The sequence below is a fragment of the Triturus cristatus genome, chromosome 2_2 (genome assembly GCF_964204655.1).
Source record: "Triturus cristatus chromosome 2_2, aTriCri1.1, whole genome shotgun sequence".
Taxonomy (NCBI): domain Eukaryota; kingdom Metazoa; phylum Chordata; class Amphibia; order Caudata; family Salamandridae; genus Triturus; species Triturus cristatus.
The window spans coordinates 1,036,639,302-1,036,652,292 of NC_140582.1; the positions used below are offsets into that span (position 1 = coordinate 1,036,639,302).

The 12,991-nt window shown below is 42.3% G+C and overlaps 1 protein-coding gene across 2 annotated transcripts in view; it reads right to left on the reverse strand.

Annotated features, from left to right (window-relative positions):
* Positions 1-12,991, reverse strand: part of DOK7 (docking protein 7) — a 463,238-nt gene that overhangs the window by 171,224 nt on the left and 279,023 nt on the right. For both annotated transcript variants that reach the window (XM_085642491.1, XM_085642490.1), the window contains exon 7: positions 10,834-11,693. In XM_085642491.1, coding sequence (XP_085498617.1) covers positions 10,834-11,693 — 860 coding nt within the window. The remainder of the gene's footprint in view (positions 1-10,833; positions 11,694-12,991) is intronic.

Here is a 12,991-nt window from a genome sequence, read left to right on the forward strand (position 1 = left end):
AAGGACCAGAAATATCAAAAGCTAACCTTTGGCCATTCCACCATTCTTAAAGGTGGGGTCCTAACGCTCAACATTTTTTCACTAGACACACAAAGCTCGCATTCTCTGACTATGCCATCAATAAATCTGTCAATGCCTGGCCACCAAAAAAAATTCCTTACCAGACGTTTCATTGAGGAAATTCCAGGATGTGTTTTGTGTGCAATTTTAAGGATAATATCCCGCATCCCCTTAGGAGGAATACATTTTGAATTCTTGAAAATAAAGTCTCCTTCCACATCAAGTTCATCTGCAACCTTGAAAAAAGACAATAACTCAGATCTGATCTGACGCTTATTAGGCCAACCTTCCATCACAAATTTCTTAACCTCCAACAAATCCTCATCCTTACACACACACACTCTTTCCAAAACTCCTCACTAATTTCCCGAAATTGTGCTGGGATAACATCATTAATCTGAAGAACAAAATCAGCCTCTTTCACCACATTCACTCCACTACTACCACACGGTAGTCTTGACAAAAAGTCAGCTGTAACATTCTTCTTCCCTGGCACATATTCTGTCTTAAAATTGTACTCTTGAAGCCTTGAAGAAAGCCTAGCAATTCTAGCAGTGGAATTCCACCCTCCACCAGATGAAAGAATATTGACTAAAGGCTTATGGTCCGTTCTTAACGTAAACTTGCTACCCCACACATACAATTTAAAATGTTCAATGCCCCAATCGCACGCCAGTAATTCTCTCTCAATCACAGCATACTTTCTCTCAGATTCATTGAGTGTTCTTGAGGCAAAAGCCACATTCCACTCTTCCCTTCCGTGCCTCTGCGATAGTACACCCCCAATACCATACAAACTTGCATCCACAGTTATGATGCATTCTTCCTTAACACAAAAGGGCTTCAAAGTAGGTGCTTGCACTATATCTTGCTTGATGTTTTCAAACGCTCTTTGTTGTGTACCACTCCACCTATATTCAGCATTCATCCTAAGTAGCTCTCTCAACGGTTCCATTTTGTTTGCAAAATTCTTAACAAACTTACTATAATACTCGCACATACCAGCAAAACTCAATAATTGTTCCTTGTTTGTGGGTGCCGGAGCATTGATAATAGCATCCACATTTGACTTCTTTGGAACAACCCCATTGCCTGATAATGTATGCCCTAAATACTCTACAGATTTCTTGTACAATTTGCATTTACTTTCTTTGAGCGTAAGGCCATTCATTTCCAACCTACTGCAACTTCCTTAAGATGTGCATCATGTTCTTCATCATTTTTCGAAAAAACCAAGATATCATCTTGAAAACACTTTACATAATGATCGATATCTCTAAACATTCTGAACATCACCCTTTGAAAAACCGATGCCGCTGAAGCTAATCCAAACGGCATTCTGGTGTAACGAAAAAGACCTTGTGGGGTAATGAATGCCGTTAGATTTCTTGACTCTTCAGACAGACAGATCTGATGATATGCAGAACGCAGGTCCAAAGTTGAAAATACATTTGCTCCTTCCAACATAGACACCATCTCGTTTATGTTTGGAAGAGGATGGCAATCAAGCACTATGTTAGAATTAAGCAATCTGAGATCAACACATACCCTCAAATTTTTATCAGCTTTGCGTACTAAAACAATGGGTGAAACCCATTCCGAAGATTCGATTTCTTCAATAATGCCCTCATCCGTAAGTTGTTTCAACATTTCCCTAAGCTCTTCTCTCACATTAATGGGTACCCCTCTTAACTTTTGTACCACTGGACGTGCATTGGGTTTTAGAATGATCTTGTGTTCGAAATCTTTAAATCTTCCTACATTTTCACAGAACACCTTCTTAAATTTGTTTACCAAATTTCCCACTCTGACATTTGGGTCCAAAACAGCAATGTTCCCTATTTCACATTTGTCCCCTAACATGACAGGATCCACAGCTCGTGGGTTTAACATTATGCCTAACTTCCACTGGTCACGCCATCCTAACACATTTACACCCTTCACAGCGATGTATAACTTGACCTCTGCAACTCTGCTCTTGAACTGTAAAGAAACTTTTAAATACCCTTCCATATCAATCCTTGTGCCATCAAAACTTTCAGCACAAACATCGCTTTCATTTAGAACTTTTCCAAAGCATACATCTCTCAATTTTTCCAAGAAGTAATCTTTCGAAATGATAGTCCATGGCGAACCAGAATCGGCCATAAGGTGAAGCTCAACACCCAAAACCTCTACTATACATTTTGGAGCCTCCAAACGCATTTCCTTCTCTCCTACTGAACCCTTATTAACGATGGAAACAACAAATCCTCTTTCACATTCATTGTTAACACCAGTCTCTTCTTTACCTTCCTCACTATGCACTATATCTGTACCGCTAATGGTCGAGATAGAACCAGACGCAGATGTTGAAGCGCTATTTCGCCTTATCTCCCTGTAAACTGTACTAAAATGACCCATTCTTCCACACTTCCTACACTGTCTATTAATAGCCGGACAACCTGCAAATGATGCAAAATGTGACCTACTCCCACATCTGAAACACATATTTTGTCCTCCCATGTTCACATTACTTCTAAATGGACTCCCACTATTGTATCTATTATTTACAACTCTCTTTTGCACCATTTCCATTCCGTCCTTTTTAGACTGCGTATTGCTCCCAGAATTATTTTTTAAAGCACACACTTCTTCCACACATTCACCCTTCTTAGTACTTTGCCTAATAGTTTGCATCCAACTTTCAGATTGTTCCACTGCCTTCGCATTAGCTATTGCTTCTGTCAAACTAGGATCTCCCATCACCCACAAATTTTCTTGCACTTTCTTGTTCTTTACATGCACGATGATCTGATCCCTAATCATTTCATCTGCCATAGCCCCAAATTTGCAATGTACACATAAGGATCTTAGAGACGTTAAAAAGTCATCAAAGGATTCCTCCTCCTTTTGCGCCCTAGTATAGAACTTGAACGAACCTGTTCAAAGCAATACTCGTTGGCTTGAAGCGTTTTTCTAGTCTCTGTAAAGCCTCATTGTACACATTCAAATTCTCTTCCCCCACTTGTGCGGTAATTTGTGGAAGAGCTCTAAAAATGTCTTGACCTTCCGATCCTAAGCAATGTAGTAGGATGCTTTTTTTCCTCTCTGCCCCCATCCGTTCTCCATCAATTGCCTTCATGTAAGTCAAAAACTCTTCTTTCCTCCTTGACCAAGGTAGGGGTGGATCTCCCTTACTTTGTAGAAACTTTGCAGGAGGGTCGAACTGCATTTTCCTAACAACACTTGAAATTTTTTAAAGATGACTGACACCAAAAAAACAATTAATAACTGCTACCACTGGCCTTACAAAATTGAAAATAGGTGGAGCGTAATAAAAGAAATTATTATCTTTACTCTTTTGATTTCTGCAATATACTTTCTTGAAATAAGACCAGTCGAACGTCTTACATACTCTGGTTACAATCTGAAATGAACGACCACAGTTAACATTGGCCCCAAAAAAAAATTTGACATTTGAGCATTGGACGAATTGGAAGAATTCCCACCTTGTACTCTTCCTTCCTTTCCCTCATAAAAGATTTCCGCGCACAGCTCACACCGTGAACCAACACAACTATCGCTTCACTGCAGCAGCACGATTGTTTTCCTGTTCGCGTTTCTGTACACAATGTGCGCATGTGCATAGCACTTCCTCTCTCTTCCCGTAACCTAGCAACGCTCTGTCAACACGTTCCACGCGTCACCATGCGTTCACGTACTGACGTTGTTGAAACGCGCTCCCACACGTACTCGTCTCTTCCACTCGCCTCCTCGGTGCTTGGATACGCCGAACGTTCCTCCCGAGCGTTCTCTCCTTCTTGAGGTACGTTACCAAGATGTATTTTTTTAAATTGAATGTATTTATTCTTGTGGTTTCGCCTCTTCCCTCGCGAATCTCTCCACAGTAAATCTTCTTCCTTCCGATCGCTCCCCCTCCAGAACGATGTTACTTGCGTCTTGTAATACGCTATCTTCTTTTTTTATTTTTATTTTTTTATTTTTTTTATTTCACAATTCCTTCGTGGATTCTTCTGCTCTCCGTTCCCGTGCCTTCTCTGACTGGAGAGACTTTAACTCGTCGCCAATATTAAATTCAACAAGCATGAATGTCGGCTTAAAAGGCTTTAATTGAAGCAGCACGGCAGACTTCCTCCCAGCTCCAGACTCCTACAACAACTGAGTCTTTCACTGGAACCCTACATCATTATTTCTACCTTAGAACATAGAACAATACCTGAAAGTAAACACAGCGCATGCTACAAATAAAGAGACACACACTCAAATAAGCACAATGTAAATTACAACAAATACCACTCAAAAGGAATAAATTGTGTCCTCAGGACGCTTCAAGTGATTCTGTTCATTAAAGCCAGTGCCCCAAGCAGAAGCAGAATCTTGTTTAAAGCCAATTCGAAAGCCAACAACAACAGGGATAATGCCATGTTACATGATCGTCCTGCCTGTGCTGGGAGTCCAGAACAAAATGACAGCTTGTGGTACAGAAAGCGTTTCAGCCATTGTTAGAAAGTGAGGTAGCTCACGTACATGACAGAGGATGCTCCGGGGTTTACATGCTACTACGGAGAAAGCTGTCTTTAGCATTATTTCTGTGGGCATGTAGGGACATATTGTGTAATATTTGACACATGAATGATGCACAAATGTAGCAGAAAGCTACAAGTCTGAGTTATACCACTATAAACCTCATTCTCACAGTGGGCAGGAGTGGAGTCATGCCTGCACGAGGAAAGGCAATTGCATTTTTATCACTAGAAACAAGACCTACCACTGTGATCTGAATGTGATGTATGGAGCGAATAAATACAGTTTCACGCCAGGCGCACACTGCTGCAGCTGTCCGGTTAACTGGGATAATGGCAGGTATATGTTAAAACTGGTAAGAAATTACCCAAACGGTATCATTTAAAGAGTCAGCAAAAACTAAAATCAATAGACAGTTACAGATGGGTAAAGGAAATGTTTTTCAGTCATGGGTTCGGAGTAACCTCGAATATACAATAAAAGCAAAGCTTGAGCTGTCTATGATGTTAACTAGAATATCAGAGTGGAAAACATCCACTTTATGCACTATTTACCCATCTATAATTTTATGTTATGTATGGCCCACCCAAATCATCTACCCCTGCTTGCAACATCTACGCAAGGCCAAAGTATTAATGGGGGAAGCATACATAACATGGTCTCGTCACCAAAATCTTATTTTAAAAACCCTGGTTTCTGCAACCTGCCCCTGTTGCCCCCGTGCCATCCCTCCTCACCTGAAGCTGTCCTATCTGGTCTCCAGTGCTGTAAAGACAATCTCTGAGAGCCCATCAGAGCGGCCTGGATTTCCTTAATGACGTAACAACAGTGGGAAACAATGTTTTCCGCCCACTGCTGGTACGTCACAGCAGTGAATCTTGTTATTCACGCTACAGGTTTCCAATGGAAGCCATACATCAAAATTATAATAATAATTTGTTTTTGAATAGAGCCCACCGTCACAATTCTGCAGCTTCGAAACAATGCAAATAAGTTGTGTTACTACTCACTGCAGCATGGCCAGACAATAGATTTTTCATAGTCAAATTAGCCCGAAATATTTTTTAAAAAGTGAGCAGCAGTACTGAAAACAGGCTATCCTGACATATTCCGTTGGATAGAATGCATAGGGCGCTTAATGTCGATATCATGCCACCCTTGTCAGTACTAGTTATATACCTAGGCGTACCTTTTATAGGATGGAAACGGTGGGTGGTTAGACCAGAATTAGCATCAGTCGTCTCTGAAGACCCGCACCTTAGTCACAGCTTGTTCTTCCCTTTCAGCAAAGATTGCTTTTAAGAGGGTGACAAAAGCTTTCTGAGAAAGAACATTTTGCATCTGATTTTCTCTACCTGACTAAAAAGTTCTTAAAATGCTTTCCGCGTTCAGTGGAATAATCTAGGTGGCTCTTTGTATCAGCTGCCCGAACAAACTGCCAGGGCAACTAATTTAGCATCGCGATTCCTTGCCACGTCCGTCACTAAAGCACAGATTTTCTAGAACGCAAAAATTGCTTGGCGCTGTAAATTATTCCTAGAAAGCTGCTTGAGGTCCCAGCAGGCCTGAGATAGGATGCACATTAATAGCACAATCATTGTTCCCTTACGGCCTGCCATTTCCTCTTTTCAGTGATCCCAGCACAGCAGCAGATGAACATCGAACGGGTACTCACGTCTTTCAGGGCAGCAGCGCCAGTGGCAGAAGAGGGCAAGACAGGCTAGTTCCAAGAAGTCCTTTCATAACATGTCATTCCTTTCCCCAGGTAGTAATGCTTTGCTTCGATTGGATCGTCCTGATATAATTCCGAGATCAATTGTGTGATGTATTTGTTAAAAAACAGAAAGAATACTGTTCTCAAATCGAAGGTTTACAGTGGGCCACCTTCGAACTCGTTTTATGCGTGTATAATGAAAATTAAAGCAACACCATCTAAATTAGGAGTTGGGTGGGACAACGTGCTGCCAGTATAAAAAGAACGGAGGTGATGCCTTACTCGCGCCCCGCAGACTCTACACTGAGCCCTCTGAAAAACATGCTAAATGCTGCTACACACCGTTATGAAGGGCCTGAAGAAATGTCATAACTCCTCCCCTATCCTGATGGAACTCACCAGGCTCCCCTTGCTCACCCCCACCATCAAGACTGGCTGCATCATATATGAAGCCAATCATACCCCTGCCTACACTGACAAATGGAAGACTGAAGTCTTCAGAAAGAACTGACCCACCTCTTGAAAGATCACTACATCTAGACACTTTCACCTTTTCCTTTCCCTTACTCGCCGCTATTACCTCACTCCCAGTTTGTACATGACCATGGATCACAATATCCTTCACTAGCCATTTACAGCGGCGGGCCCACTCAACTTGGCTTGTACATACATACATCAATACAAGGGCATGCCGAAAAATCATAATTTGCAGAGACTATGGGCTTCGTTTAAGCTGTTTGGGGAGGACCAGCGTGTTCTTGGATTGGCCTAGGGAGACTTACCCCGAGGCAGGGACCATGCCACCAGTCTCAGCCCTTACCATAGCAGTTGTCATCTCAGATAGAGTATGGGGCAGTACCTCAGTGAATACTATTATTCCAATATGACGGCAACGTGTAAAGTTTACTTGCTGGACATCTGGAATGGAACTGTGCATAGTGTATCAGTGTTTTACCATCCCAAGATGTCCAACACGTTGTTTGTATACACGGCTGCTATTTTGGAACTTTAAAACTATGATACACAATGTCCAACAACATTCCAAGATGGCCGCTCAATGCTATGCTTAATTTTGCACTTATTTTTATTACAAGCGCTTGCCCACCTAGTTTCTGTCGCAGCATTTAGTCTTTTTTTCTGCTTTTATTCTTTTAATTCAGATTGCATATGCTTGTTCAATTTGAGTGTGTTCGGTTTTTATTGTGGATGGCTTAGTGGGTGAATGCAAAAACGAATCCGTTGGTATGTGAATGGATACATGAGTACAAAGGTGACAGAGTGCATATATGAAGGGTTATTGGGTGCCTGAACTCTCCATTGACTTCAGACACTTTCAAATATAGGCCAGATCTCTTGGCATTGAAAATTCGTGTTGGCCTGTTCTTGTCACATTGATCCAAGGGTCATACCACTTGTTTCTTATCATGTTTTAGCTGGATGCTTTTGTTGTTTACTTGTCTTCTAGTTGCAGATTACATTTGGGAGTTTGACCGCTACAATCTTGCACATTTGTAGAAATATTTTATCTTAAACATTTATTTCAGATGTTTTTTGTGCATGAGTGTTTGAAGTTATTTTTGTGATTGTAAGTTTTTATTATTGTTCACAGTGGGTGTTTTAGTATATTTTACTAAAAAAAAGTAATCTTCCCAGTCGTCCTCTTGTGCCACACGAAAAAAAGCAGGATCGAGAGAAGAGAAAAGACACTTCTACGCCTCCCACTCTGGATTCTCTCAAACGTTCAGATTTTTGACTATCCATCTAGCTTTAAACATCCAACACTCTGTGGTCACTGAGAAAAGCATTTCATTTAAGGCCTCCCACTTAGTTCTTTGCTCACTTTTGAACAGGGTCCACAGTTTTGTCTCAAAGTAACTTGCAGCAATCAAATGGGCCAAAGAAGTCTTCGGTCCAAATTTACTAACTTTTCACGCAATTAAGCGCAACAACCAAGTTTGCTGTTCTGTGTTGGGCAAGAGGGAAATCAGCACAGAGCTGGTAACAAGACTGCCTAGCGTTACACACAACTTTGTGTCATGCTGCATGGGCGGGCTGAGCACAGAGCTGGTAACAAGACTGCCTAGCGTTACACACAACTTTGTGTCATGCTGCAGGGGCGGGCGTGCAGTGTATAGAGCAGGATTTGTACTTGAATCACACAGTTCCATTAAAAATTCATAGGTCTAGACAAAATCAGAAGAATCCCATACATTGGATGTGTGTAGTACACTGCAGCACGCATGCAGTGCATAATTTTCTTTGAGAAAAAATATAATGTCCCTTGTTTATGCCTGCCTTGAGTAGGTATTACTTCTTGGCGTAAAGCCCAGTCTGCCTTTCTAAGCAGATCTGGCTTTGTGACGAAGCCGTGTTTGCACTGATACACCCACTGACTGACATTCACTTGATACAAATCAGCTAGAAACATTGTTATGCTGAGAAAAGGAAACCTTACCAGCACAAAACACCTTTGTACTGGATAGTAAATACCATGAGTCAGTTTGTGTTGCATTGCAGCACTTTTTGTGCCCGTGAAAGGCTCAAGTGTTTGGAACTAGAGATATCCTCCCAGCCCACCAGTAAGGGAACATCCTCCAGGCCTCTGCCAAGTGAGAAAGGCAATGCTAAGCAGGATTTGGAATGCAGTTGGCGATGAGACTCCCATGGGTAAAATTATAATTATCTTGCTCTGATATAGGGAAGAGCAAGCCAATGAAATAAGTCATAACTTGCTGTTAGCTAACTTGTACTATCGGATGTAAAGTCTTTCAGTTGGACAACTGGATCCACTATTAAACGGTAGCTTGTTCTTGCTCATCAAGCCGCACCATAGTCCTGAAAGATAGTGTGGTTGGCAGCCTATACTGTCAAAGTCAAAACGTTGTCTATGCTTGATCCCAGTTGGCAAGAGATAGGTCCACGCCAGTGAAGAGAGGGTCAAGAACATAGTTATGTCCTGGACCTGAAAATCAAGTAATTATTTCGTTTTGGGACGCTAGACTGATGCCCAGTTCCCAATCAGTGATGCTGCTTTCTCTAAAATTCTTGGCTGGGACATCCAGAAGGGAAGCCAAGTTACAACTTTCCCCTGCACTTGCACCCAGGAATCTGGTTTGTTCCAGCTGGGCTATTTATTCTGTGTATACATCACCGAAATATACCCTGCATGAAGCAGTGTGTGGGGAATGGGCACGTTGGTCAGAAGAGAGGGAGGGCTCTTTCTGAGCCATGGAGGAATCATAAAAACTTGCCAACAACAAAGGGACACAGGGAGGCCTGATTGCCCTAGACTCAATTGAATACATCATATTTCATGGGCGTTCTTGGAACCAAAATATCCAAGGAAGAAGATACCCCTTCTTGCATTCCCAAACACAACCATGCATGTTACATATGAGGGTACAGAAAACATTCAACAAATCTCCACTACACAAAAACCAGAGGTTACTTATTAATAACTTACTCTTGAAAGCTGAAAGAAGGAGCATTAGTGATGCTCCTCAACTAGGCGCAGTCTATCTCTGCTTCCCCGCACACTCTGCTCGCGTACAAACGCATGGAAGGCTCGGCTCCCTCATACTTTTAAATCAAGGAGACAGACATTTCTGGGTGGCTGTCCCTCGCGTGGAAGAACATCCTCCCACTGGACATGACAAATGAAGCAAAATCAACCCCCATTCAAGAAGAAGCAGAAACCCATTTATTCCCATTTTTAGTGATGCCTGTTTCTTCTCCAGTTCTCCCTCTTTCGAGCCCTGTGTGCGAAATAAAATAGGCATTTAAAAAAAAAAAAAGCCATAAAAAAATAATGTTCACACAGAGGCCAGAGTTTCCGGGGAAAGAACGTGGTATGCTTTGTTGTTCCATTCCATGTTCCAGCTAAAGCAATATATTCTGTAGAGAGTGTGACCTGGTGACAAAGTATTGCTGTCCTAGAAGAGATGTGCCTTTGAGAGGAGGCTGCTGCTAATGGTAAGCAGAACAGCAATAGAAAATATAACCTTCAAATCACCCGGATGCATGTTCCCTGCGTGTTTTCCAAAGCAATGCAGCAGAAGTTGGATGCAAAGATGGAACATAACAAGATTGCAGAAGTTATGCACGTAGATCTTTTTCTATAGAATAGTCATTAACATATCATTTCGTTAAAGCGCTTTAATATGTATTATTCCTTTATCAGGCACTGTATCAAATAAAACAGGGAACATCAGATTTCATGTATGGTCTTGATTATCGAGACAACAGGATAATCACTCAAAGTGAAGGGTTTTCAAAATCATGGTTTGCACGATTATTATATTTCGTTTTCCACACGCTGGTGTTTAAATCCAAACAATATTATGTCTAAATATAGAAGTATAATTCTGTTCTGACGATGTACATGTTGTTTAATACATTTAATCCACAAGATAGCACTACAAAACTTTTACTTATTGGCCAAAATATCACTTTGAATGATCACTTTAAAGCACAGTACAGTAACAAAATATCAGACTCTTTTAGCATCTGCGCGACGTTAAGTATTTATTTACCTTGAGTCCACCACAGACGGGACAGGCTGCAAAGAAAGCTCTTGCACTCCCAGGTTGCGGGCTGCATATTTCACAGGGGTCAGCTGCGACTCCACTAGGTGGCGCCAGCTCACTACTTTTAGCCTCTGACACCTGACCGTGTGGTTTTACAGCTGACCACTTTGGGACAAAATCCACATATGTGTCGTCACTTGTGTCTCTGGCGCTTAGGTGCAGTGCTGACGGCAGCAGTCTGCCACAATCCTGGCTTTGCCCAGGGGGCCCTTTTGTTTCCGTGTGTGTTACCAGCCGCTTTGCATTGGCAGTGCCCTGGGCCTGGTCCTTTGTTAATGGAGACTCTGAACTCTTGGGCTGAATGTCTCTGGCAGCTGGGTGTAATAAACTCCGGGGTGTGTCGTAATGTTGCCTGCTGAAGCTGGGAACCTGATAGTCCGAGGCCCTGGGGGTCTCGGTGTGCTGGCATGTACATACGTTCTGATCTGCAGCCAAGTTCAGCGGCAGGCTGAGCAGGGACCCGAACTCCTCACCGTGGCAGATGTCCAGGCTCCCTGCATAGGAAGAGAAACTTCCAGAGTACGAAGAGTGACTTCCCGTGGCGATTCCGCTGTCAGAGGAACTCTGACGACCAATTTCCTGAAGCTGCCTGGAGCGCACGGGCTTGGGAGGCTGCTTGGAGGGGCGCGTGGCTTCCGCATAGGCCTTCTCTTCCCCAAGATGGATGCCCTTGGCGGCCGCCATTCCGTGGCTTTCCAGGGACGTGCTCGCTGAAGACGGCTCGGCCCAGATTGTCAACCTGCTCCCCAGGCTGGCATCGGAGTGGCTTGTGTCGGAAGAGGAGCTTGACAAACTTCTGTCATCCCCTGGAAAAAAGAAACGGGGAAGTGTGCGTTAAATGCTCAAATACTGAACCTGAAAAATAGAAATATGGCAGGTAGAAACTTGTAATCCACAACGTGCCCTACCTGGCATAGGGTACTGAAAGAAGGACATTGGATTTTCAGCTTGAGGGGACTGATATATTCTATAACCATCCACCCTGCCCCAAAACATAGCTAGCAGATGGTAACATAATAATCTCAGTGGCACCAAAACCAATAAAGGAAACAAGCTCTCTGATCACTGCGAAACTGCGCCTGAGATTTATTCAACCGAGGTTTAGAGAATCCAGTTAATTAAAAAAAAGTCATAATTACAAGAATAATGTGAAAACTCATGCATTGGTGCTAGGGAAATAGAATTCCAGTGCTTTAAGAGGGATGAAAAAAGGTGACAAGGCCCTCAAACGGGTGTGGCTGGAGAAGCCTTCACACAAGGCGTGGCCTGTGTAATGAATAAATGTAAAATAGCATCAGATCACTTGACCACCACTGAACAATGTGCATTTCTGAGTCAGTCCTGACTTCAATGACAAGTAGACACTTGAGTGTAGACTAAACTGGTCTCTTGCCGGCCTCATGATGGTGCAAGTCTTGCAAGGCAGGAGTTTGTGTGAGATGTCAGTTAGCATTGGTGAGGAAGTGAAACATTAGGGCTAATCAGGAGGGTCAATTAGAAGCCAGTCCAAATTAAAGGTGTGCTCTCAAATTGGACTCTATCACTGAAAGCTACCTCTCCGTCTCACCGAGAGCACTCAAGATGGCGAACAATCAAGCTAGGAGTTAAGTCACACCATTTAAATGCATTTGGTATGGGTGTTGTGAGTATATCTAAATTGTATGATTAGCATAATTAAACAGGTAGAGAGACTTCTCTCAATCACAGAGGTAAGATCCTTGTTACTGTGGATTATACATTTCTGTGAACAAATATCTCTCAAACACAATGTTTATTATTGGCACTGGCACTATATTTAGACACCCAAAAATGTCCTCAGCAAATGGTCACACACAAAAATGTATGCTGTAAATAATTAAGTCCTATGAATGTGCTAGAACTATTGGTGTTTAATACATAAAAAATCATAAAAACTCCATAGTTAGCACCACTGAACTACTAGTGAATTAACAGGACTAGCACGAGGACACGATTTACCCCCACTGGATAACCTTTAAGTGGGGCAATTTGAGACACGATTTATTTGAGATAAAGGCAATACATTCAAATATGTCATTAGTAAAAATACATCAACAAAATCTTTTTCTTCTACCGTAGCACTGCC